General features: G+C 47.8%; 1 protein-coding gene across 13 annotated transcripts in view; it reads left to right on the top strand.

Moving 5' to 3' along the window:
* LOC147641680 (uncharacterized) overlaps positions 1 to 27,058 on the top strand; it is a 131,985-nt gene that overhangs the window by 20,581 nt on the left and 84,346 nt on the right. For 12 of the 13 annotated variants that reach the window (XR_015265889.1, XR_015265888.1, XR_015265884.1 and 9 more), the window contains exon 2: positions 8,345 to 8,474. The exons of the other annotated variant lie outside the window; for it this stretch is intronic. Coding sequence is in view for 7 of the 12 variants with exons in the window: in XM_086798346.1 (XP_086654472.1) it covers positions 8,345 to 8,474 (130 nt within the window). In the remaining 5 variants the exon portion in view is untranslated. The remainder of the gene's footprint in view (positions 1 to 8,344; positions 8,475 to 27,058) is intronic. 13 annotated transcript variants of the gene reach the window in all.

The following is a 27,058-nucleotide window of genomic DNA, read 5'->3' as shown; positions in this document are numbered from 1 at the left end:
AAGACTGCGAAAATAATTGACATGAGAGGCTATAGTAGCTCCCTCCTGCATATATAGATCAAAGAATGAGATCATAAGTGCAATCTTAGAATTTTTAGAGCGGGGTCCAAAAAGGGTATCCAAAGTGATCCATGCTCGAGAAGCAGACTGTATGTCGGAGATGTGATGAATGTAATCATCTCCAAGACCGAGCAAGATGATAACATAGGCTTTGTCATTCTTGGCAGTAGGAGCATAAGTGATAACTTGCTCAATGTCGGAATCTTCGGGAGCAGCATGGTGAACAACGTCCCAAAGACTTTCTTTCATAAGATGGCACTTGATTTTGATTTGCCAAGTATGAAAGTTGGACCCATTGAATTTGTCGATAGACATGAGAGAATGAGTAGAAGAGGCCATGTGGGAAGGTCTTACCTCTTGTTAAAATGCAAGGGCAGTGTCTATTCCCTTACAAGATTGCAGAAATGAATGAGAGAAGAGATCCAAACTGTTTTTAGAAGCCGGCTCTCTCACCACTTGTCAAGGCCATAGCATGTGACAGCCCATCGAAGCATGAGGAACTAGCAGTTTGCAGATATGAGGATAAGAAAAGGACTGACCAGCAAACTGAAGGAGACAATGCACAGTACCTTGTAGACTCTTCAAGAGGAAGCAATGGCAGAGCTGAATGCAGCAAATAGCTCGTTGGAGGAAAGTCGATCTGCAGCTTCTTCTAGATGATGCGCACCCTTGAGTCGATGAAGAAGGCAGCCAAAGGAGAGCTGCAACAGTATAGCGGGCAGCAGCAGCTCCACGAAAACGAGAGGAGTACGCAGCAGCTAATGGAAAACAGGCCGGCGCAGGCGGACAGCAAAAAAAAAATTGGCGCAGACAGTTCAGGCCGGCGCAGCCTGTGCAGAATGTGAATGGGCTGGTCCTACAAGCTGAGCGCAGCTAGGGAGATGGTGGCCTGAAGCTATGGCGGGCAACACAGGGTAGGAGCAGCTTGCTCTGATACCATGTAAGAAATATGAAAGCAAGAGCAAACTAGAAATGAAACAAGAACACAAATGAAAGACAAAGAGTTACCTTGAGATGAGTGTAGACAAGACACAAGATTGATACTTTCATTGATGTGACACCCACAATATATAGGTGAGAAGTACAAGATTGAGTAGACTGACTTATGGGATGAATGTAGCGGTGCCACATGGCACTAGACTCAAGACATAAAGACTCAACTGAAACTAGACTAGAGAAATAGTACACCTAGTGTGCACTTATTTCCAACAAGAGGGGGTGAGGCGAGGGGGAGCGGGAGCGGAAGGGCGTGAGGGGGGGGGGGCGGGGAAAGGGCGAGGGCAGGCGGGCAAGCGGGCGCGAAGGGGGGGCAGGACCAAGCGGGCGCGAAAGGAGGCCAGGCGGGCAGATGGGCGCGAAGGGGCAGGCGGGCACGAAAGGGGCAGGCGGATGCGAGAGAGGGGGCAGGTGGGCAGGGGGCGGGACACGGGACGAGGACGGGGGCGAAAGGGGGGGCAGACGGGGGCGGAAGGGGGCGGGGGGGGCAGACGGGTGCGAAAGGGGGGCGGGCACGGCGGGGGGGGGGGGGGGGGGGGGGGGGGGGGGGAGAGACCGGTGCGAGCAGGCGGGACGAAGGCGCGAGCAGGGGGGGGAGGCGAGAGCTTCAGCGAGCGCAAATTCCACCGTAGGGTTTCCTTTATATGCAGCCGAACCAGATTGTGATCCTTGACACTGAAGTCACGAGACTTTGATGCATGAGCTTGCATTTCAACATGTTTTCCCGCATGTTTGTCCATTGGGACAACCCCTATGACTGGTATCAATTTAAGAACAAAAAGTGATGCATTAGGCATGGATACATGTGCCCTGTAAGCATGAGGCATGGCTGGCCCCTCAACACACATTGGTGCATTTTCACCCATAGCTTCTCCCTCACGAGCACACTCAAAGACATGAGTGGCATGAGAGATATGCGGAATACCTGCACCAAGAGAAAATTGTAGCCTATGTTGCATGTGTTGTGCATGCACATTTTGAGCCGGCAATGACATTTGACATACATTTTGACCACTACCATAAACATTGTATCCTTCACGGGCTACATAGGGTACTCCTATATGGTGTGAAGTTACCAATAGTTTCTCTCCAATAGCATGTGGATTCATCCTCTTAGACATAAGTTCTTGTTTGGATACCTGTGGGGATACCAAGGCATGTGGGATGGTTGTCTTTTCTACATAGGTCGGTACGAGCCAAGTATGCACGTGCTACATCCCTCGGTTGCATGTGCAACTCTTGAGAAATCATTTGCCATTTTCAGCTTTCTTGGCCTTTAAACGATCATGTACCAATGGATCCTCACGGCGGTAGAGCTTCAATTCTTCTTGTTGTGCATAAAGAAGAGCCTGCATACGAGTAAGTTCAACCCTTAAGGCTATGGACTCTTCTTCTTGCATTTTCTCTTTGCCATGGGATGGTTGTCCCACATGTTTCTATTTCCTAATGAGTTTGCTTATCCTATATAGCATTGGAAGCATGCATTTCATTGTCCCCGCCTATTGTGTAAGTATCTCCAACATTCACTGTATGACTGTCCATAGTGTTCTAAGTGTAGGTATAGCTAGTGTTCATGGTGATCGTCTTTCACAATATAAGTGGAAGAGAACAGTATGCTCAGATACCAATGTGACCAGGTTGAACACAACGCTAATCAATACAACGCTAATCATTTCTGACCAAATTTCCATACCAATGCATATGAATACAGTATTGCAAACAATGTAGTTGTCGGTGTAGACTTGCAACTCACACTACCCTCTCAAGTGCCCGTGTTCCCTACCATCTGCTCTCCATTGTTCTACCAACACGTGGTAGCAACAATCTGCAAGAGAGCACGGAGGACAAGAGAACACTACACAGGGTATGTGAACATGGAGTCCGGTTCCTCCCTCTTGCTACTTGCTTCCATATTTAAGTATCAAAGCTTACCAAATTGCAAGTAGAGTTGATGACAACAGAAGTCTTCGAGATGGAAGCGTTTGGAGTGTTGAAATCTTTGATTTGTCGTGATCCTTCGCGGGCAAAAGTCTTCAAGAGGATGAAGGGAACCCTGGGAAAGCTTCCCCTGGTTCAACTTGAGAAAGGAGGGCTGAAATTATGGTTTTCAGCAAAAAGACTAGAAATCATAGCAAAAATAAAAGCTGTTTTGCTGAATTTTAGTCATTGGGACTGTGTGGGAGAGTGTACACCACCTGGAAACACTCTTGGAAGCTTGGAAAACACACTAGCAAGCTTGGATATGGAGTTGGGAAGGAGAAAGTGTAGAAAATACAACCAAAGAGGCCTCATGAAGGAGGCACCTACTTCTAGAGAGAGAGGGAAGAGAGAGAGTGAGTTGTCCACTATAGGTGTCAGGTAGAGAGGACAAGTGGCTTGTGGTGCAAGCTAGAGCGGACACATGGCTGGTTAGTCTCTTTGTACAAAGGGGATAAGGTCTGGGCGGTGGGCATTGGGTTTTGTCCACCTCGGGACATCAGTGTGCGAACATAGGAGTTTTGGTCGCCCAAAACTTAATGAAGTGTATATACACTCACTCATAAATTAGTGCTAATTCCCAAGGCTAGGTTTTTGACCAATACTTACCACCTGTCACATGCCACATAACCATGTCAGTAGACAGTTTCACTCGCATGGTTCACGGGCGGGCGTCCCCTTACCCGGAACTACACATTGGTCAGGTAAGCATCAAAACATCATGCGATTTCAATTGCAGGCAAGCAGGTAAAGATGGTATGCAATGCAACATTGGTATGGACAATCCCCGTTCATGAAACTATACCAAAATAGACGTGCTCCAGGCAAGTACACGAGATACCAGACCCAATGGAACACCAATCCTGCAAGCATTTCGGGGCATGTACACAGGCACAAGTCCCAACGGAAAGCCAAGTCCATAGTATAACATGAGTATCAATCCCCTACATATGCAATTGCCATGGACATTAGTCCAATGTACATAAATAATCAGAAAACACGGGTGGACAAATGGCCCAATGGTGACAGGGCCTCCGCATTCCAACGTGCCCGCCGCCCCCGCCCCCTGGACGTCGGCCACAATCCCCTCATTAGCTCCAGATCCAAGACATGCTCCACTGCCATCGAGTGACCTTTCCATGTGACGTAGCTGAGGGAGACCTCTCGGCCATACGCATTAGCCCCATGCTCGATATTATTGTTATTTTTTATCAGAAAGAGACTTCTATTAAGTATGAAAAAGACATACAACAATCACAACTATAAGCCAGAAAGAATAGAATCACCCCAATATGTAAGGTGATTTCAACCACTGAGGAGCATCATGATGCCATGAAAGACGTGTGGGACTAGAGGAAAAGAAAATGCTATGGTCCCACTCGTGCATAAATATACCCCGCTTTGCCTCCGCAGAACGAGAGGACCCCTGAATACGAGCCCAGGTAGCCATAAGAGTATGGATGATATCACCCCATATAGTACTCATGCACTAAGACCCAAAAATCTAGACACCCTCAATAGCCTCCGTGCATCTAGCTCTCCAGATTTGCCATGCTGTAATATTGGCAACAATCTCCCAACTGGTGTCAATCCTCTATCTGGGGGGTGTATAATAAGAGTGAGGAACATCTTGCAATAAACCATGTTGGGCAATACCTCTATGAATGAAAATAGTGGAGTCTGTACCACTCCCTCATAAAAGAGCTGCGGACCGGGGACTGGGAGAGCCAAGCAATTGCCCCCCAAGTCACATGCATGGCTCGGCCACTCAATTCGCCCATGTTCTTGGAGGCTTCACGTAAATGCTTATGTTCCTTCTGGGTAGCACTAGAGGAGTTTTGTTTGGCAGCAACACTCCATGCTTGATATTTTGCAGAGTGGTATACCATCTATTGGGGGCTGATGCTCCTCCCATGTTCCTGGTATCGCATGACGAGATTCTAGACAATTTTGTATCACCCCAGTGAGATAGCTATATTTTGTTTCTATTTTTTTTTCTGTTCCATGATGACATATGCCATGGACATTATTGTAACATTTTAGTCTCATAGGCCCATCGGGCCTTTAGTTGACGCTTAATATATCTTTCTTTCTTTCTAGTGTACCCACCTGTTACCCTTGTACATTCAGTTCATTTCATTTTTGTACTATCTAGGATGAGATATATCATGTAAACATTGTAACTTTTCAGTCTCAGCTAGGTTGTCCTGAGAGGGACAATACTCCAAAGAAATCATGATATTTAACGAAGCAACTCACGAACAAAGTGAAAATGAACCTCAATGTTCTTGGTCTTGCCATTAAAAGATGAAGGACGTTCCAATGCCAAGGCACTCTGGTTGTCTGTAAGAAAAGACCGTCAAGATTACTCAACATCTGCATCAACCATAATAGCTCGCCAGCGAGTATCCAAATAAGCACGGTACTTGGCCTTAGTGGAAGAAAGAGAAGATCTCCAAGAAATGAGGCCGGAACCTAAAGTGAAGCAGTAATCAGAAGTGGAATGCTTGGTATCTTGATCACTTGCCCAATCAGCGTCAGAGTATCCCGCTTGCTGTCGTCGTCTTTGCTTCCACCACTTATTCACTGTTGCCATCACCTTGCCGCTGCTCACTGTCAGTTGCAGATTGTTGCCCCTCTACCGCTGCCACCCCCGCGTGCACAACTACACTGCTGCCCCCACCATCAGCGATCAGCTCATCCCCAGCCTCTTTCATCATCTCCATCTCTGTGCTCTTTCACACAATGCCAGCACCTTGGCTTGCTTCAGCTTCTGTCAAAATCGCCGCCGTCTGCCGTCGCCATCGCCGCCACCATCTGCCACTGTTCATTGCCGACCGTCTCCATCTGCTGCTGTACCAGCTGTACCTGCCAGTTGTACCTGCCATACTGGCCTACCTGTCAGTTGCAAGCATTAATGCTATGGAGATGAACAAATATAGCTTCGGGATGGAGAAATTCAGCAGGACCAACTTCCCAACTTGGCAGATGAAAACATCTCATTTTGATGAGAAATGGAGTTTGGAATATGGTTAGTGTCATTGAAGAAGAAAAAGAAGAAGATGATCATGAGGTAGGAGAATAAGCCGATGTAGTGACAATTATACCACCTATGGAGGAACTCTCTCTCACCTTGCTTTAGAGTCCTCTCATCAGCTAGCCATGGAGGGAGACACTTCATGTTGGTATGCGTAGATAGCATCCTGGTTTGAGCTCCATGGGTTCAGTTTAGACAGACTTCCACCCTTCCAGTACTCTCTGGAGGCACCCTCTCTCACCTGGACACATTCTGAGATTAGTAAGAGTCATCAGATAGGACCTCATTTAGTTGGACACTAGGAGGACATGGCTAGGCCCTCACAGGAGTTGGGGACGAAGATGGCTTTCTATAGAGACCATCTTCTCCGCACCACTGAGGATGGCTTTATACTTAGATCGAGCTACATGGATACCCATCTGTCTCATGGATTGAGGTGCGCCATTGGGCAGATCCGCACCTCTTCACATCAGTTAGAGATAGAGACCGGCAGATTTAGAGGCATACCTCCAGGGGACAGGATTTGTCAGATTTGTTGGATAGAGCCAGAGATGGAGGAGCACTACTGCACAGCATATTATGAGATTCGAGGGCGCTACCATTGCCTTTTGAGAGAGGGATTTGGACCACTGGCTAGAGTCATGGACTATTGTGATCAGAGATGCTTGGGTTTTTATCTCCTGGAGATCCGCAGGCTCAGAGAGTCCATTATCAGGAGCAGACACGCGACTGGCAGGGAGTCTACACAAAGACAGATTATTGACTTCTTTAGAGGGACTACCCGGGAGGACACACAGCCGACAGCCCAGCAGCAGGCACCCCGTGGGACTCTAGTTGAGAGAGCTATCCAGTTGGGCAGATCGAGACATCGGAGTGTTCGCGGATCCTCACATCAGAGACGGTGCCTACACCGGAGGATTCAGAGCATCATTGCAAGGCATCAGGCTCGTCCGACCAGGCATCTCACTATGGCAGATATCTAGGCCATCCGGCAAAGACCCATGCTAGAGCTCCTAGGATGATTACCACTCCAGCCATATACTGTTGTACTCACTGTCACTTTTGTACTCCCCCATATTCATGTATCCTTGTACTCATGTACCCCATTTTGACTAGTAGCATTAGCTTCGCACTCTCCCTAGTTGCTACTTCCAGATGCTCCCTACTGATGTATTGTAGGGCTAGATACTTACCTTCAGTTCTTTCTTTTCTTTTCTAGAAAGTGTATCAGATGTCACATGGTTGTAACTTTGGTCTCATAGGTCACTTTGGCCTTTTGAAGACGTTATTATAACATTTCATTTCATTTCATTTCTCAATGATGAGGGAGAATTTAACTGGGCATTCTGATTTTCTTCATGTGTGAGTCAAGGGTTCTCTGCCTGGGAAGTCTCCCAAAAACTGAATTAAATAAATTTTATGTGTGTTTTCATTTTGTAATGCCTTAATGTTACAAAAGGCTTCGTTCCCATTTGGTATCCTTGCTTAGAGGAGGGGGGTGGGGGGGCGGAGTTGTAGAAAGCTGATGTAGGTTGTCGTTAGATGGTCAAGCTCTTATATCAGGCCTGACATGAGAGTTCACAAGTGTTGGTGCCATTGTGTCTCCTTTGAGCATGTGCTGTAGTCTAGAGTCCAAAGAATTAAGACTATTGAAGGTTTTCTCAAGCATCTCCACCTTTTCTCCGTAGGGGGGTTTGTTGGGATTGGGAGCGTTGTGTGTGTGAACACTCCCTGTGTGTGTGTGTGTGTGTGTGTGAACCCACACTTAGGTGTGGATAGGATAGGTGTGCCATGTGTCACTCATCTAGTGTGTGTGTGTGTGTGTGTGAACCCACCCTTAGGTGTGGATAGGATAAGTGTGCCATGTGTCACTCATCCAGTTGTTGTATTGTGCACTGAGCACCATCTGATACTCAGAGATACCACATACATTGTACATGGTTTTGTCTCATAGGCCAGTTCTCTTTGGCCTGAGAGAGACGTTAATACAATCTTTCTTTCTTTCTTTCTTTCTTTCTTTCTCTCTCTCTCTCAGCCAACTCTCATGGTACCATGCAATATTACAAATTTTCAATGAAAATAATTGATCTGTCATGCTCTTTTCACTTCTTAAAGGATAAGGGTTGTGGGAATAATGGTATTTGGATATTTATTTAACCAATTGTGCAAAATATTATTAGAGTAACAGGATTTTATTTTTATCAAGCTTTATCAACACCGGAATGATAAAGCTGTCTAACACCTCTTGGGTTCTTATGCTTACATGTGGATCAGACATAACTCCTCGGATCATAGCAATGGGTTTTCCTTCTGAAGGTGCAGAAGGCATTTATCGAAATGCAATGTCTGAAGTCTTGGCCTTCCTAAACACGTTTCACAAAAACCACTACAAAGTTTTCAACCTGTAAGGTCTACATTTTAGTCTTGTGTTGTGTTGTGTTGATTGAAAAACAATGTTGATGTGAGCGTCTACTAAAGACCCAATTGGCCTATGAGACCAAAGTGATACAATAATGTCCATGGCATATCTCATCATGGAATGGAAAATAAAACAGAAAGAAAACATAAATATAGCTATCTCACTGGGGTGATACAAAACTGTCCATGGAAACTCATCATGGAATACTAAGAACATAAAAACATGGGAGCAACATCAGCTCCGAGTAGATGGTATACCACTCTCCAAAATGTTAAGCATGGGGCTGACGAGTATGGCCGAGAGGTCTCCCTCAGCTATATCACGTGGAAAGGTAGCTTGATGGCGGTGGAGCATGTCCTGGATCTGAAGCTGATGAGGCGATCGTGGCCGACGGGGGGGTCGAGGGCGTCGGGCACGCTGGAGTGCAGAGGCTTGGTCCAAGGTAACTCCTCTCGGGCGAGGTAGGCCTAGAGCAGCTCGTGGAGGGTCCGCAAGATCCACTATGTCGGTGTCCTCCGCCTCCTGGGTCCGGAAGAAACTGGTGATGGTTGGCTGCCGAGGGAGGGGGCGGGGTGGCTGGGGCCTGTCTCAAGAAGGTGTCCCAATGTTTGCGGAGCTCAAGCAAGAAGAGGCCTAGGCAACGCTGGTCCTCCAAGTCAATGATCCTGGAGAGTGGACCAAATCCCTCACAAAATAGACAGTGAAACCTCGCGCGGATCCCATAGTATACTGGGCAGCGGCATATGTAATGCTCCTCCGTCTCAACCTCTGTGTGGCATAGTCGGCAGATCCTCTCCCCTCTGGGTGTCCATATGAGCTTCCCGGCTTTGAAGATGCGTTTAGCTCTACCAAACCTCGCTTCTACGACCTCTCCATTCTAGACAGCCCCATGGCAGAGATACGTGATCTAAGGAGAGGGCAACACTTTAACTGATCAGCATACATGGATCTACCTGATATACATTTTTCAGTATTTTCTAGTATTTTCTACTCAGTATCATCTCGGAGTCTTACAGTTCTGTTCTTATAACTATAGGACAATCAAATTATTGTACTTTTTGGTCTCATTTAGTTGTTCTCTTTGATGAGACACCAACTTCAGATGTACTCTCAGTTTTGGTCTCATAGGCCGCAGATGACATCGTCCTCCTTTCAAACTCAGCGGAAGGGCTTCAGAGACAGTTGGATGCCTTACATGACTTTTGCACTCAGCGGGACCTCTCTCTTAACCTTGGTAAGACCAAGGTAATGGTCTTCAATACCTCTCGCCCCGTCACATCCAGATTGAGCTTCACATATAGAGGGGATCCTGTGGAGATTTTCTCATCCTATGTCTACCTTGGTGTCACTTTCAGTGGCCCATGCTTTACCATGCTTCCCGCAGCACATGCCAGAGTGACGCGGGGATATGCAACCTTGAGCTTACTTGAGCGGCAGTGCTTCCAAGCACATTTCCAGGAGCTCAAGACAAAGGGCTTGCTTTTTGACACCCTCCTCACACTAGCCTTGATGTATGGAGCAGCTTTCTGGGGGGCAGATTTATCCGATGAGGATTGGCAACGAGTTGAGAGGCCCCAGGTCATGATGTTCTCCTGTATGATCCGCAACAAACCATCAATCCCACACCAGATTATCCAGGCAGAGTTTGCTGCAGCCCCGATGGTAGTGGAGGCACTCTTCCAGACAGTCACATACCTCCATCGCATCAGTCACATGGATCCCCACAGGTACTCGAGGCTTGCCCTGGAGTCCTCAAGACAGCTAGCGCTTGAGGGGCACTCTGGAGTATGGTATGCACTAGTTTCCACTTGGTTCTCAGTATATGGGCTCTGCATGGACCGCCTACCCCCCCTTCAATACAGTTTGGACTCCCCTTTTCTCCGACTGTCTCACGAGGATACCAACCAGGTCATCTGGTCAAATCTTGTTAGCCTCTACACACATTGCACATGGATCACACCCCCGGAGCTCCCCACGAAGATGCACTTTTACAGAGACCACTTCCTCACACTCACTGAGGATGGATTCATCCAGCAGCCAGGCTACTTGAGTGTTAAAATGTCCCATGCCATGCGGATTGCGATTGGCTAGATTGACAGATTTCTTCGGCACTAGCACCAGCAACCCAACCCCACACACCTCCTGATACCTCCTCCATTGGGCCATCAGGGCACCGACCAGGGAGTCACCACTGATAGAGCAGTTATCTTATGTCGTGCTCGTCGGCCATGCCCACCAGGATCCCAACCACGGCATCCTCAACATCGCCAGATCAAAGCCATTATTGCTCGGCATCGGAGGCGAGGGTGCCTCCAGAGAGTACTGGAAGGGTGGAAGTCTGTCTAAACTGAACCCATGGAGCTCAAACTAGGATGCTATCTGTGCATACCAACATGAAGTGTCTCCCTCCATGGCTAGCTGATGAGAGGACTCTAAAGTAAGTCGTGCATACCGGTGTCGGGGAAGCTCCCAGGTGCTATGAATGAAGGACACTGATCTGGCAAGAGCCACGACTACGATCGGTCGTGCTCCCATCTCGGCTCTGATAATCTCATGGGGTACCGAGGCCTTAGCCCCCGAATCATCCTGGAGATCATGGACACAAGAGCCTCGACTACGATCGGTGGTGCTCCCATCTCGGCTCTGATAATGTCATGGGGTACTGAGTCCTTAGCCCGAATCATCCTGGAGATCATGGACACAAGAGAGAGAGAAAGTTGTATTCACATGGCACTCTTCACTTAGATCCTCTTATGGTTAGACAGATTGCCACCGATTTCTATTGCCAGCTTCTTAGTGCTGAGCCGCATTCTGATCTGAGACATAGGGCACACAGAGGAAGTTTTGGAATGCATTGCCACATTTGATCACCGAGGAGATGTGTGCCCCTCTGGATGCCCCTTTTTCTATGCAGGAGTTCAGTCATGCTCTTCATGCCTTACCTCATGGTAAGTGTCCAGGGGAGGATGGCCTCTCCCCTGTTTTTTTCACTACTTTTTGGGATGAGATTGGGGCTAAGATAACATTGGCTTTGCAGGAGATGTGGGACATAGGTTCTATGCCTTCTTCTCTCACTGAGGGGCTTATTTATCTTATTCCTAAGAGCGGGGATAAGACATTGATTGGCCAGTGGAGACCTATCACCTTACTTGGGACTGCCTATAAGATTCTTGCTAAGGCAGTGAGCATCAGATTGTAGCCAATTTTGCAGGATGTTATTCATGATACCCAAAATGGATTCTTACACGGCAGGAGCATCTTTGATAACATTTTCTCGTTTTGGGAGGCCGTCGAATGGGCTAAAGCGAGCAATCAGCCCTTAGCCATTCTGCTCTTGGATTTTGAGAAGGCCTATGATAGAGTGGATTGGGACTTTCTTGAGGGTACTCTTAGTCATATGGGCTTCTCTCAGAGATGGATCAAGGGAGTTTCATGCATGTATCGTGATGCCCATAGTAGAGTTCTTGCTTGCGGTGATAGAGGAGAGCGGTTTCAGGTTTCTCGCTCAGTACGACAGGGCTGCCCATTAGCCCCTTTATTATATATCATAGTTGCAGAGGCCATGAGCATCTTTCTCCGCTCCACTGCTGGTATTTCAGGATTGAGGTGCCTCTTCGTAGTCATGAGGAGTTGGTTGACTTTGAGTTAGTTGATGACACAGCCCTGTTTTTGGAGGCTTCACATATATGCTTATGTTCCTTCCGGGTAGCACTAGAGGAGTTCTCTTTGGCAGCAGGGGCACTCATTAATTGGCACAAATCTGTTGGTTTTTGGGTTAGTGATTCACGGAGAGTTGATTGGGGTGCAGAGCTTGGTTTTACTTGGATCAGCAAAGAATGCACTGCTAGATATTTGGGATGCCAAGTTGGGATTGATATTTCTCCTGCACAGCAGTTTGCTCCAGTTCTTATGAGTATCCGGAAGAAGCTCCTCCATTGGAGCTCCAGGAGATTAGATTTAGCCTTCAGAGCTTTGGTGGCTAATCAGGTTTTGCTTGCCTCAGCTTGGTTTATTGCCTCTTGTTGGTGCTTCTCTCATGCGTGCATTGGTCAATTGCGGAGATTGATCCGCAATTTTCTCTGGTCGGCGGGCTTGGATGGCACCTCAGACACTCGTGCCAGGGTAGCTTGGCTCACAGTTATTCATCCCAAAAGAGAGGGGGGCTTGAATATTATCGATCCGGATGTTCAGTGCAGGGCGTTGCTTTGCAAACTTGTGGTCAGAGGTTTCCTACCAGGCACTGAGCCTTGGAAGGATTTTTTCTTGTCTAAGATTTCTAGATGTACACCCAGGGTCGGGAGAGACTGGATGCCCAACACACGTTTTTTGTTCACAGAGGCTGATATTAGGGTACCATCTTCCCCTCTTATTGCAGCCATTGTCAGAGCATGGAGAAGCATGAGATATTTTTTGCGACAAAGGCTTCCTAGGTCTTTGGACGAGGCTGACCTATTATGTGGAACGAGTTCATTAAGGATGAGGTTGGTTGGCCACTTGGTGCATCACGTTATATGCAATGGTGAGGATGGGAGAGATGGCCATACACAGTTCTTGCTTGGAAGACCTTTAAGAGTCTTCCAGAGGATCGGAGAGTTACATCCACTCAGCATCTTAGGGGCTCTCGCATTCGTATTGATCAGATTGATGCAGCTATTCCGCATGAGTGGCTTTCTGGGACCTTTCGCGGAGACTATGATCCGAGTTGGCTAGGAGTTTTTTCGAGGATAGGCATACCTCTGCAGGTCATTGCTCTGCCAGGCCAGGAGGATACAGATTTCCTCATTTATTCTATCATGCCTGGTGGGCGATTGAGGAGATGTAGTATGGAGGAGATTATACCAAATACGAGGCTTAGTCCAGTGAGGATTGTTGGTCGCTTGAGGAAGCACTGGTTCATTGACTCTTCTCCTCAGATAGTGACTCATGGCTCTTGGTGTTTGTGGCTATATGGTGGCAGTCCTATCAGATATCTTCAATGGATTCCAGGAGAGTGGGAGTGGATTGATGCCTTCGATCCTTTGAAAAGCCTTCCTTTTTTCAGTTTCACTGTTCGGAATGCCAGGCTTCTTCTCACCTGACAGATGCATAGGATCCCTACTCTCAGGCCTCATTGGGAGAGCTATGATATTTCTCCAGTGATACAGCGTAGATATTGGCATAGACTTTGGCACTCATACAGAAGGAGCCAGATCTCTCGTTTCTTTTGGTTATTCTTACATGGTGGTCTCCCCACCAATCAGTGGAGATCAGTTTTCGGTGTAGCACCTTCCTGTCCTAGATGTGCGGCAGATTCTGAGTTCGTACAACATTGTCTGTGGGGATGCAGCATTGCATAGCAGATTTGGGGTCCTGTAGCCCAACTTATGGGCCGGTGTCGAGATGGGCCTCTCATCTTGGGGCGCCTGGACCGCCCCAGCTCTATAGCCCGATCAATCAGTGTACCTCTGGTGCGGCTGTTCTTTGGGGCTAGCTGCAATGCCTGCTGACCTGACTGCTCAATCTTTGGTCGAAAGAAGTCTGTAATCTGCCTCTGTAGGTGTCTCTCCCTCTTTGATCCCCTCCCTCTCAAGAGACCCTCTCTATGTCTACGCAGCTCCAGCAAGTACAATCCGAGGCATCTCTGATCCTGGTATCTCATGACTCTAGAAAGTGGTCCAAAGCCCTCTCTGAACAGGCAGTGAAAACGGCCTCGTATCTCATAATATACTGGACAGTGACATATGTAATGTAACTCTGTCTCTGGCTCCATCTGGCACAGCTGACAAATCCTGGCCTCGTGCGCATCTGACCAATAGCACACCGTACCCCATGAGAAAGATGAGTATCCATGTAGCTGGGTCTAATCACAAACCCATCCTCCGTGAGCTGGAGAAGATGATCTCTATAGAAAGCCATCTTCGTACCAAGCTCGTGTGTCGGCTGTATCCATGTCCTCCTAGTGTCCAGCTGAGTCAAGTCTTGCCTGATAAGTCTGGTAATCTCTGCCTGTGTGAGAGAGAGGGAGGGTGCATCCAGGGAGTACTGAAATGGAGGTAGCCTGTCCATACTAAAGCCATGCAGTTGGAACCAAGCTGTCATCTGTGCATACCAACATGATCCGTCTCCCTGTGATACTCCAGGGCTAAGCGAGCATATCTGTCTCTAGGGAGAGCCCAAGTGCTATGTATAAAGGAGACTGATCGAGTGAGTGCCTCTACTACCAATGGGGGGGCAGCCATCTCTGCATGGATAATATCATGTGGTACGGAGGCCTTGGCCCTAATCATCCGGGAAATCATAGAAACCAAGGACCTCTCCATACGTCTCCATCCATCAGTGCTACCAGCTCGGCTGTGGTGATCCACTGAGGGTCCCCATATCTCCACTCCATACAGCATGCTGAAGTGTCAAAGAGCCAGCGCTTTGTTCGAGGTTCCTGAAACTGAACCTGCGAACACATCCTCTCTAGTCTCCCCAATGCTGCATAAGCTCTGGTCAATCTGGTCTCCGCTGCTCTCCTCAAGGAAAATAGTGGGCCACTAAAAACCACACCAAGGTAAGTATATGCATCTGTATACTCCACTGTCTCCTGACCATATGTAAAGGTGGGCATTGACCTCCTAACCACTGTGCTGTGGTGTTAAACACCATCACCTTGGTTTTACCAAGGTTAACAGACAATCCACTGTCCTCTGCAAACACGTGCAATGCATCCAAATGATGTTGCATCCCCTCTGGAGAATCTGAGATCAGCACAATATCATCAGCATACAATAACAGCGGAATCCATGTCCCTGCTAGCTGTGCTCCTCTGTCACCCTCCCGCTCTACATAGTCCGAAACCTCATCCACATACATCCCAAATAAGGTGGGGGAAAGGGGGCAGCCCTGTTTCACCCCAATAGTGGAGTGAACCATCTCAGATATACCCTGGGTAGTACGTACCTGCCCCACAACTGTCCTGTATAAAGCCATGATTCCCCAAATCAGCTCTGTGGGCACTCCCATCTCCTGTAGTCTGCGCATCAGTCTGGCTCTCGGTACTGTGTCAAAAGCTTTGCGGAAATCCACAAAGCAACAATAAATCCTCCTGCCATATAATCTGCTCTCCTCAATAATGGCTCTGAGTGTCAAGATATGGTCAAGAGTGGAGAAACCTCTCCTGAACCCTGCCTGCCCTGATGCACGTATGCCCTCTCTCTCTGCCCATCTACTCAACTCCTGCTCAAGAATAGATGCATATAATCTAGCCAATGTGTGACCAATCATGATGGTACGATAATTCCCAGGAAGCATGGGATCCCCTGACTTGAAGATAGGCACAATCGTGGACATATTCCAAGTCTCAGGAAAACCCTCACACATGGCTCGGTTAAACATCATAGCAATAAGCTCTGCAAGCATATCTCTGGCATGAATAAAGTGCTCTGCTACCAAACCATCATGATCATATGCTCTCCCAGTCCTCATCCTGTCAATAGCTTTCCTTACCATCTCAGCAGTAAAGAAAGCACACGTCTCTGGGCATGGCTCCGATGGGTCTGGCAGGGGCGGCTGTCCTGGTGCTGTGTACAGGGATGCTGCATACTCACCCCAAATCTCTGTGGAGGTAATGGCTGGTGATGGTGAATGCGCATGGAATAGTCTCCATGCCTCGCCTGAGTCCCGACTCATAAATAACTGATACAAATTCCTCTCTAACTGAGCAAGATAAGCCCTCTTCTTCCGTCACACTAGGTGCCGGAAGGTAATCCGTGACTGTCTGTGAGTGGTAACACCCATGAGCACCTCTCTCTGTAATCTGATCCTCATCTCTCTGCACTCCTCATCATACCAACTGTTCTGGGGCATGTTCCCAGATCGTCTCCGTGTAGGCTGACTATGGGGATATGCCTCTGATGCTGCAGCATGAAGCGTCTCTATCAATATCTGAGTGAGCTCATCTAATGGCTGTCCCGGCTCCTCGGCACATAGGCGTCTGTACATCTCATCCGTGTATACGGTGTCAGTCTCCCTCGTAAAGGTATAACGAGTGTGTGTGGAGACCTGTCCCAATGGAGCGGTGCTGAACTGAAATGTGAGAGTGAAGGACAAGATAGCATGATCCACTGCTATTCCAACCGGCCTAGTGCCTACCATAAAATCCTGAAAAGAGGGAATGAGATTGGGCTGAGCCATAACATAGTCCACTGTACTAGCACCATGCCGATGTGGAAAGCTAGTGAAACCGCCCGATGTCGGGAATCTCTGTAGGCCATTCAGGATGGCCAATCCATGTGCAGTCCCCATGTCTATCAAATACCGCCCATACACTGTATGTTCCTCATCCTGTGAGAGTCTAGATAGGCCCATATCCCTAACATCAAGCTCCCTAAACATCTCCTCTGAGGTATCATAAAATACTATTTGGTTATGGGCGGTCCTGGCATTGAAGTCCCCCAAGAGAATGATGTCACCATCCCTGGAGAACTCCCAAATGTCATCATCCAAAATAGAAAAGGGAGACTGCCCGCTAGGTGATGCATACACTGATGTACTAGGAGCAAAATAGCATATAGCAATGTAGAGATATCTGCCGGTCTCTGCCCTCAGTCTAACCCACATGTACCTAGCCTGCTCATCTCTGTGGACTATATGTATCAGTGGCTGTAGCTCCTCTCTAAACAATACTGCCACTCCTCCTGAGCCCCGTCCTCTATGCTCTGAACGAGTCTCCTGTCTACAAGCTGTCTCCCATCGGTATCCACTAACATGTGGCATGGACTGTCCAGGAGCCTGATGCGTCTCACAGTAGAAGATGATGTCCCTCCCAGTGAAACTATCCTCAAAAGCCCCTACATCAAGGCGTAGAGATCCATTACAATTCCAAGTAGCAACTTTGAGTGTAGTCCCATAGGTCTCGCGCCGTCATGAAGAGCACCTCTCCATAATCACCACTCTACCATCTCTATAGAAGGCCACTTTCCCTTTCTCTCGGGCTGCCCTTATCTCGGGCATAACTTCTTTCATGTGGGCAAGTTGCGAGAGTGTGAGGTCATCTCCAAGAAATATTCCCGTTTGCTTGAGTGTAGGACGTCTCTTCAAGAAGTCCTTCTTCGCTTCCATGGAGGGGAAACGAATGATAAGTGCTCTCTCCTTAGAAGAAGATTCGCCACTACCTTCTCTCTTCTTTCCCACTCTCCATGCCTTTGTGTGCGTGGCTTCAATGCCCATCATAGAGAAGAGCTCCTTGGTTTCCCCTTCCGCATCATCACGGTCTTTTAGATCGGACACTCGTACATGTAAGGCCCGGGTCTTCCTCCTTTGCTCCTCTTCAAGGGTCATGTTGATGATGGTGGGAGTGGGGATGGGTGGCGATTCTTTACCTTTTCCTTTGTTGGCGACCTCGATCCATTTCTCCGCCTCGTCCATCTTCTTTTGTGTCTTTGTGATCACCTCCACCCATGAAGATGTCTTCTCTTTATGTTGCTCCTCCTCCTCTCGAATGATCCTCATTTGTTCCTTGATGGTATTCAGCTCTTCAATAAAGGAGGGCTGAAGTTTTCCATCCTCAAGCTTGCTTTTTGAAGTGGCTTCCAACTCCTTTTTATTTGAGGGCTGAGATTTCAGCCGCTTGACTTTTAGCATGCAATTTGGCCTCCCCTAGTTCCTCCTTTAAGGCTGAAATCTCAGCCTCTTGCTTGGAAGATCTCTCTTCGAGCTCTTGGATTTTGTCAAATCCCTTCTCGAGTTTGGAGAGGCGGTTTATGATTGCGGTAACGGAAGAGTCGACCATCTTCTTGTTTTCTTTGATAATTGTGCCGCGCTTGTCCTCCACCTTCACGAGCTCCTCTTTAAACCCGGTCTTGGCCATGACTTTTTGCAGAACTTCCCACAGCCAATGGACTGAAAATTAATCCATGACAGCAGCACGAAACAGCAGCAACAGGGAGGGGGGGGGGGTCAAGTCATGCAGGGGAAAGGGAAAGAGAGGAGATTCAGCAGAGAGAGAGAGTTATGTTGCTGCCTTGGGGGCCTGATGAAGGGTGGGTGGGAAGAGAGAGAGAGAGCGAGAGAGCGAAGGACAGGCAGCGAAGGGCAGGCGGAACAGCGAGGAGAGAGAAAGAGGCGGAACAGTGAAGAGAGAGAGAGAGAGAGCGAAGGACAGGCAGCGAAGGGCAGGCGAGAGAGAGAGAGAGAGAGAGAGAGAGAGAGAGAGAGAGAGAGAGAGAGAGAGAGAGAGAGAGAGAGAGAGAGAGAGAGAAAAGAAAGAAAGAGAGAGAGAGAGAGAGAGAGAGAGAGAGAGAGAGAGAGAGAGAGAGAGAGAGAGAGAGAGAGAGAAAGAAAGAAAGATTTTATTAACGTCTTCCAAAAGACCGAACTCGGCCTATGAGACAAATCGGAGTACCTGTATGGGGTATCCTCGGTCATCCCAACAAAATGAAAAAGTACTGAAGAAAAAAAGCTGAATCTGGGTGTGCAGGGGATGGAGCTCTACTACTAGGAAAATGCAAAGCTATATGCATGGAGTATACAATCATGATATGCAACCTAGCTAGCTCCATCCTGTACCATACTGGGGGTATAGAATGGTATACATCAATGAAGGGGGTGTCCACAGCTCCCTGAAGAACTTGCCTGGGTCTGCTTTGAAGCGAGCCAGTCGCTCCGCACCCTCTCTATGAAACCGAGCTCTGATCTCTGTCATCTCTCTCTGGTATAGGCGTGGTGTCCGAAAGCCAGGTGTCCTCTGTCTCCTACGGGCTCTGAGTGTCTCTGCTCGCTGGAGAGTAATTCCCTACTGTGTAGGGGCTGGGAGTGGATGGATCTCTGAAAAAATGTAGTAATCTGTGTCTGTCGTCCCCCCTCTGGAGCTGTCTGAGCCTCTAATGATGTCTCTCTGTGACGCTGTATGTCTAGAATGAATCTCCCCAGTATGCGCTGGTCTGCTGCCTCAAAGATCTGGCGTAGGGAATGTGGCTCTCTGAATAAAATGGGATATCTCTCTGATAGCTGTATATGCTCTGCATCTGCATACATAATGCTCCTCACTCTCCACCTCCTCTCTGCACAATCTGCATACCCTCTCCTCTCAGGGGATCCGTGCTGCTCTGCCAGTCTCGATCTCCAATCGGTGTGATGAAACTCTGAGCTGACCAATAGCCACTCGGGAGCCGTGTGGTAAAAAGCCCTCCATGTATCTAGGCCTCTCTATGAATCCATCATCAGTGATACTCATGAAGTGATCTCTGTAGTATAGCATCTCTGTAGTGGAAGAGGCTGTGTAGGCGATATCCATGTCTCTCGTGTATAGAACTGCCATAGATCCTGTCTCAATACTCTGTTCCTCTCACTATGAGAGAGACGGATATGTGGTGCATCCCTGTCATACTGGAATGGTGGTAGATGATCCATGTCTAGGCCATGCTGTGAGAACCAATGTGTGACCTGTGCATACCATGATCCTCTGTCTCCTGCCTCAGCCAACTGTCTAGATGCCTGAAAAGCTCTGTATGATAATCTGTCCTGTGGCATCTCTCTGAATCTGTCTAGCAGGCATATAGTCTGAAATATGGCCTCTACCATCATAGGAGGCGCAGCAAACTCTGCTCGGATAATGTCATGAGGTACTGACGGTTTGCTGCGTATCATGCGTGCCATCATGAGGGCCTGTGGTCTCTCTATCTGTGTCCACCAATAGGTAGCAAGGCCTGGCGCCCATACTGTTGCTCCATACATCAATGCCGGTGTGACTAATGTGTCAAATAGCCACCCCTTCGTCTGGGGCTCCTGAAAATGCGCCTGGTGGCACTGTCTCTCTAGCATAGCCAATGCTGCATATCCCCGTGTCAATCTAGCTCTGGCTGCTGAACCCATGGTAAAGCGTGTGGCTGCTGCAGAGAAGGTAACCCCTAGGTACACGTATGATGTCACCACCTCCACCTGGCATCCTGCGAGACTGAATGTCAGCTGACTCCTGCCCTGTCTCGATGTATGAAAGACCATAACCTTGGTTTTCCCAAGGTTCACAGTAAGACCCCTCTGTGTGCAGAAATCATCGAGTGCATGTAGATGCTGCTGTAGACCACCTGGGGACTCAGACACTAATACAATATCATCAGCATAGAGCATAATATGTACTGAGGTACCTGCTAAATCAACTCCATCTCCGCCTCCCCGTGTAATGAAGTCAGCCACCTCATCAATGTATAACCCAAATAGCGTGGGGGAAAGTGGGCATCCTTGCTTCACACCAATGGTGCTAGCAATAGTCTCGGACATACCTCCTGGACATCTGACTCGCCCAAAAACCTGCTCATATAATGCATAGATGCCCCATGTCATATCTGCTGGTATGCCAAGAGACTGCAGGCGCTGAAAGAGCCTCTCTCGTGGTACTGTGTCAAATGCCTTGCGGAAATCCACAAAGCAGCAATAGAGCTTTCTCTTCCTCACTCTGGCCTGATCAATCATACATCTCAAAGTGAATACATGGTCAGTGGTAGAGAAAGCTCTCCTGAAGCCTGCCTGCCCTGATGAGCGTAAACCTGCTCGCTCAGCATATAAGCTAAGCTCTTGCTCTAGCACTGCACCATAGAGTTTGGCCAGCACGTGGCCTACCATAACCGTCCTATAGTTGCTCGGATCGAGCATATCCCCTGTTTTGTGAATCGGCACAATGGTGTGCATCGTCCACTCCGTAGGCAAACCCTCTGCTAGTGCCCTGTTAAACAGGTGTGCAAGAAAAGGAGCTAAAGAATCTACTGCATATATGAGATGCTCACCCTGCAGGCCCATATGGTCGGCGGCCCGTCCATGCTGTAGGCGGCGGATAGCTTCCTGTACCATCGAGTGGTCTGTGGGTCTGCAATAGGTGTCGGGGTCCGGGGCTCTCTGAAGTGCCGCCATGAGACAGGGCTCTCTGCTCATGAAGAAATGAAAGATCTCTAGCTCCTGTGTCTCTGCGAAGGCCCGCCTTTTGCGGCGAGTAAGTCTCCTGATCTCTCTCCTCGACTCCTGCTCTGTGATGGCTCCCAAGGCTCTCTGTATGCGGAGCCGTGAGTATAGGGCTCTGCACTCGTCATCATACCATCTGTTCTGGGGCATAGTCCCAGGTCTCGCAGGCTCTCCTGAGTGTACACGATGTGGGAAGCTCTGTAATGCAGCCGTGTGTAGGAGTGATGCGAGCTGGGCTGTAATGGTATCCATAGATGCTAGGGGATCCATGAGTAGGAGCCCATCCTCTACTCTGCCAGTGTATGTCTGCCATGTCATGTGTGAAGTAGATGGTAGTGTGTGGCGTTGGTATGTGGGGGGCTGGTGATACTGGTGATCCGGCTAGTGAAAATGCCAAGTATGTATGATCTGCCCCAATAGGACGAGGTGGAATGGAGAATGAGGTGACAAGCTGTGATGCCTCCAAAGACCCCATAATGTAGTCTACCACCGTGCCTCCGGTCCGTGTATGACCCCCATGTGGGAAGCATGTCAGCCCTCCTGATCCCGGCCACTGTAGCATCCCGTTATAAATAACGAGACGATGCCTGGCTCCCAACTCTAGTAAGTGGTCCCCATAATGTCCTCTGTCTGGTCCAGTGTTCTCTGATGCCCGACTAGCCCCTATCTCCTCTGGATCCACAGGGTGGAGGATCTCCATGTCATCATAGTCATACACCTCACACTGTCTGCTCTGTGTGTGGGCATTGAAGTCGCCCGTAAGAAATACTTCCCCTAGTGTAGAATAATGCATAATCTCCTCTGACAGACAAGTGTATGGCGAGGCTCCTGTCTCCTCCTCCTGTGGCATGTCCTCTGTAATGACATAGGAGGATCCTGATGGAGAAAAGTAACATAGAGCTATGTATATAACCCTGTCCTGTGAGAGCTGTAAGCTGATCCACATGTATCTGGCCTCTAGATCCTGTGCTACCACTCTCAGTCTCCCCTGTAGCTCCCGTCTGAATAGGACTGCTACTCCCCCCGACCCTCTCGAGGTACCCTGGCGTGTGGTCCTCCTGTATGCTGACTCCCACTGGAATCCCTCTACTCGAGGTAGCCCTCTCTCTCTGGGCTCTGATGTGTCTCTGTCAGAAGTATGATGTCTCTCCCCACCATAACATGCTCCAGTCGTCCAGGCTGCACCCACAGTGAACCATTACAGTTCCATACTGCTATGTGTATCTCTGTCAGTGGCCTGGTCTGTGTCCCATAGGCCCCAAACCGCTAATCCATGGGCCGGCCATCAATGATGACCCGACCATCTCGATAGAAGGCCTTCTTGCCTTCTCTCCTCGCGTGTAAGACTCGTGGCATGCAAGTTCTCCTATGCTCAAGCTGCATCCTCGTGAGATCATCATCCAAGAAAATGGGAGCTTCCTCTAAACCCCGTAGTATGACCCTCTTCCTCATGAAGGTGACCCTCTCCGTCTCTCCTGCAAACTGTAGGATGAGGGAGAGGGAGAGGGAGAGGGAGAGGATGAGAGAGAGGGAGAGGGAGAGGGAGAGGATGAGATGATGTTGGGCATACAAGTCCTGCAATCTCTGCCACATTCCCCAAGCTGTCTTCTCTTCACGAATGCTGAAAAGTAATGAGTCTGACACAGACAACATGATAGTAGATCTTGCCAGCTCATCCATATCTTCCCACTCTTCAGCAGTAAGAGAAGCGGGCATTACACCCCTTTCTTTGATAGGCTTGTGCTGCTTTTTCTGGAGCAACACATTGTAGCACTGGGTTTGCCAAATATCATAATTATGCGAGCCTTCAAGCTTCTTGATGTGAAGCAATGAAGAGCTCTCACCTGTGGTTGCCATAGCAAAATGCAACCTGTCAATGCCTGACTCCCTGCAAAATGTGCAAACACTGCACCAAAAGCACACAAAGTGCTCACAGTTATTCTCCCAAAGTTTATCTCCCACTGCGGAAGCACAAATGCAACTTTTCTCCCACTTTATGTGATGAAAACACCAAAATCTGGTTGCTGCAGATTTTGGACAGCACCTCAAATGTGCTCTTTTGCCCTTCCAAAGTACTGTACAACAGTACCAAGTGCTCACCAATGATGTACCAAATCTGTCGTGGCTGTTGAGTCGCCTCTTTGCTGGCTGACTGCATAGCGTGGCCTTACAGGAGCAGCAGCAGCTAATTATCCACACGAATCAGCACTCAAATCAGAATTGCCCCTCAAATTCAGCCTGCAGACAGAGAAAAATCAGAAAATTACAAGGTATTTTCCTCAAATTTTTTTTGGGATTTGCAATTAAGCAAGTACAATCAACAATTGAGCAGGTACAGGTGCCCAATTGCTCAATTTTTGAGCAAAATTGGCAAAATTGGGTGACATTGGTCACAATCAGGATAAATTTGCAGGAAATTGGTCAAATCAGGATCAATTTGCAGGAAATTGGATGTCGAAATTTGGGGCTTTTGATGTAATCGTGCAATTAAGCACTCATACATGCTGTATGATGTGAAAAATTGCACATTTGGGCAAAATCGCAGCAAATCGCAGTGCAAATCAAGGGGCTTTTGTGCCGATTGAGTTGATTTGCATGCAGGCAATCTCAGTTGATGCTGTGGATAATGTGTTGATGCCTTACAAGCACTCAATGTGCCTGTAAATCAAGGGGCTTTCATTATTTGGATGTATATGTGGCCAAGGGGAAGCATCGTGAACACTATGGATGCCTTCATGTGCGCCAATGTACCATGTATGATCAGAAATTGATCTTAAATCAAGGGGCTTTTCAAGTTTGTATGCTTGTTGAGCTTGGCAAAGCAGCAGGCAAGACATTTATGCCTTGAATCCTCAAAAAATCAGCTTGCAATCAAGGGGCTTTTGCCCAATTTCTGTTCGGGACTGTTTTATGCAGTGTTCGGGACTGTAAAAGTCTGATTTTTACTCATTTGGACAGCCAGAAGAGCATTTATTGCTACTGTACCTGCTGGTACAGATTTGGCACAGCTTTGTGCATGTTTTGGCATGGCTGTACACTGTTTTGAGTGACCAAAAGGTTCAATTTCAGCTGCTGTACTTGCCGGGACAGGTTTGGTACATCATTGGTGAGCACTTGGTACTGCTGTACAGTACTTTGGAAGGGCAAAAGAGCACATTTGAGGTGCTGTCCAAAATCTGCAGCAACCAGATTTTGGTGTTTTCATCACATAAAGTGGGAGAAAAGTTGCATTTGTGCTTCCGCAGTGGGAGATAAACTTTGGGAGAATAACTGTGAGCACTTTGTGTGCTTTTGGTGCAGTGTTTGCACATTTTGCAGGGAGTCAGGCATTGACAGGTTGCATTTTGCTATGGCAACCACAGGTGAGAGCTCTTCATTGCTTCACATCAAGAAGCTTGAAGGCTCGCATAATTATGATATTTGGCAAACCCAGTGCTACAATGTGTTGCTCCAGAAAAAGCAGCACAAGCCTATCAAAGAAAGGGGTGTAATGCCCGCTTCTCTTACTGCTGAAGAGTGGGAAGATATGGATGAGCTGGCAAGATCTACTATCATGTTGTCTGTGTCAGACTCATTACTTTTCAGCATTCGTGAAGAGAAGACAGCTTGGGGAATGTGGCAGAGATTGCAGGACTTGTATGCCCAACAAAGTGCCTCAAGCAAAGTGTATTGGTTGAAGAAACTCATAGGCCTTCAGATGAAGGAAGGGGCTTCTATGACAGCCCATCTAAATGAGTTTAATGGTATTGTCAGCCAGGTCATTAATCAAAAGTTGGCGATGGACGATGAGTTCAAAGCCACTTTTTTGTTATGCACTTTGCCAGAGAGTTGGGATACATTCAGGACAGCCACTAGCAATTCGCATGCTATGCTGTCATATGCAGATGTTGAGGGTGCTCTTCTTCAAGAAGAGATGAACAGGAAAAACAACTCTGTTGGAAAGTCCAATGCAATGAATGCACGTGGGAGATCCCAGCAAAGGGGAAAAAGCCAAGAACGGGGAAGGAGCAAGTCTCGCTCCAAAAAGGATTTGGAATGCCATTATTGTGGCAAGAAGGGACACATTAAAAAGCAATGCTACAAATGGAAAAATGATCAAAAGGAAAAGGGAAAAGGCAAAGACAAAGAGAAAGATGAAGCCAAAGATGTAAAGCCAAAGGGCAAAAGTGGAGTCAAGATTGAAGAAATCAATGTGTCACATGCAGGTGGCAGTGAGGATGAGGTCCTATTTACTTCTTCACTTGATGCCCATTCACTTCTTACAGGTGGTCATGGTATGCACTCATGGATCATTGATTCAGGTGCCTCCTTTCATGTCACAGGTTGCAGAGACTTGTTTGTCAGGTATACTGCTGGCAATGAAGGAGTGGTTTATTTGGGTGATAACCATGCATGCAAGATTCTTGGCAGAGGTGATGTAAGGCTTGTATTTTCAGATGGCTCATAGCTTATGCTCCATGATGTCAGGCATGTGCCTGAGATCAAGAAGAATCTACTTTCTACTGGACAGCTTGATGATGCTGATTATGTTACCACATTTGGTCGTGGAAAGTGGAAAATTAGTAAGGGCTCACTGGTTGTTGCCAGAGGCTCTAAGGTGGACACTCTTTACTTCATGCATGCAAGTGTTTGTCACCATGCTAATGTAAATGCAACCGAGCTGCCGGAAATCTCTATGTGGCATAGCCGGTTGGGACACATGAGTGTCAAAGGAATGGAGCAATTGTCTCGTTTGGGTTACTTGCCTTCTCTAAAGTTTTCAAGTTTTCAATTTTGTGAGCATTGTATATATGGTAGGCAACTACAGTGCCCCCACAAGAAAGCTCTTGGACAGAAAGATGCTCAGTTAGAGCTTGTGCATACAGATGTATGTGAGATGCCTCAGCTTTCTTTGGGAGGGGCAAAATATTTTGTGTCTTTTATTGATGATGCCACACGCAAGGTGTGGGTTTATCCTCTTCGTTTGAAGAGTGATACATTCTCAGTGTTTCAGAAGTTTGTTGCTCATGTTGAGAATCAAACTGGCAAAACATTGAAGGCTTTGCGTTCCGACAATGGTGGAGAGTACATGTCCAAACAGTTTCAGGACTTTTGTGATGCTAAAGGCATCAAGAGGGAGCTCTCTACTCCTTATGATCCTCCACAAAACGGGACAGCAGAGAGGATGAACAGGACCATTCAGGAGAAGGTCCGTTCTATGTTGTCACATGCTGCATTACCTCATGGTTTTTGGGCTGAAGCTGTTATGACAGCCGTTCACCTTATAAATAGGTCACCTAACACGAGGCTTGGTGGGAAAGTGCCAGAAGAAGTATGGACAGGGAAGCCTCCGTCATACAAGCACTTGAGAGTGTTTGGTTGCGTTGCGTACGTGCACATACGCAGGGAAATGCGCACCAAACTTGATCCTAAGTCTCACAAATGCATATTCCTAGGATATGGTGACAGAGGTGAAATGGGGTATAGACTTTGGGATCCCATGAATAGAAAGATCATACGCAGCAATGATGTCATTTTTGATGAAACATGCATGTATAAGGAGCCTGCAAGGCAACAGGAGCCTGGCAGAGTCATCTTTGATGATGATGGACATCATGGACAACAACAAAGGGCTGTAAATCAGCCATTACAGCAGGAAAACCAGCCCTTAAATG

Source organism: Cibotium barometz, chromosome 1 (assembly GCF_041138505.1).
Source record: "Cibotium barometz isolate CiBa-2024 chromosome 1, ASM4113850v1, whole genome shotgun sequence".
Lineage (NCBI taxonomy): Eukaryota > Viridiplantae > Streptophyta > Polypodiopsida > Cyatheales > Cibotiaceae > Cibotium > Cibotium barometz.
Note: the sequence above shows the minus strand (reverse complement) of the source record. Positions and strands in the feature narration are given on the sequence as shown.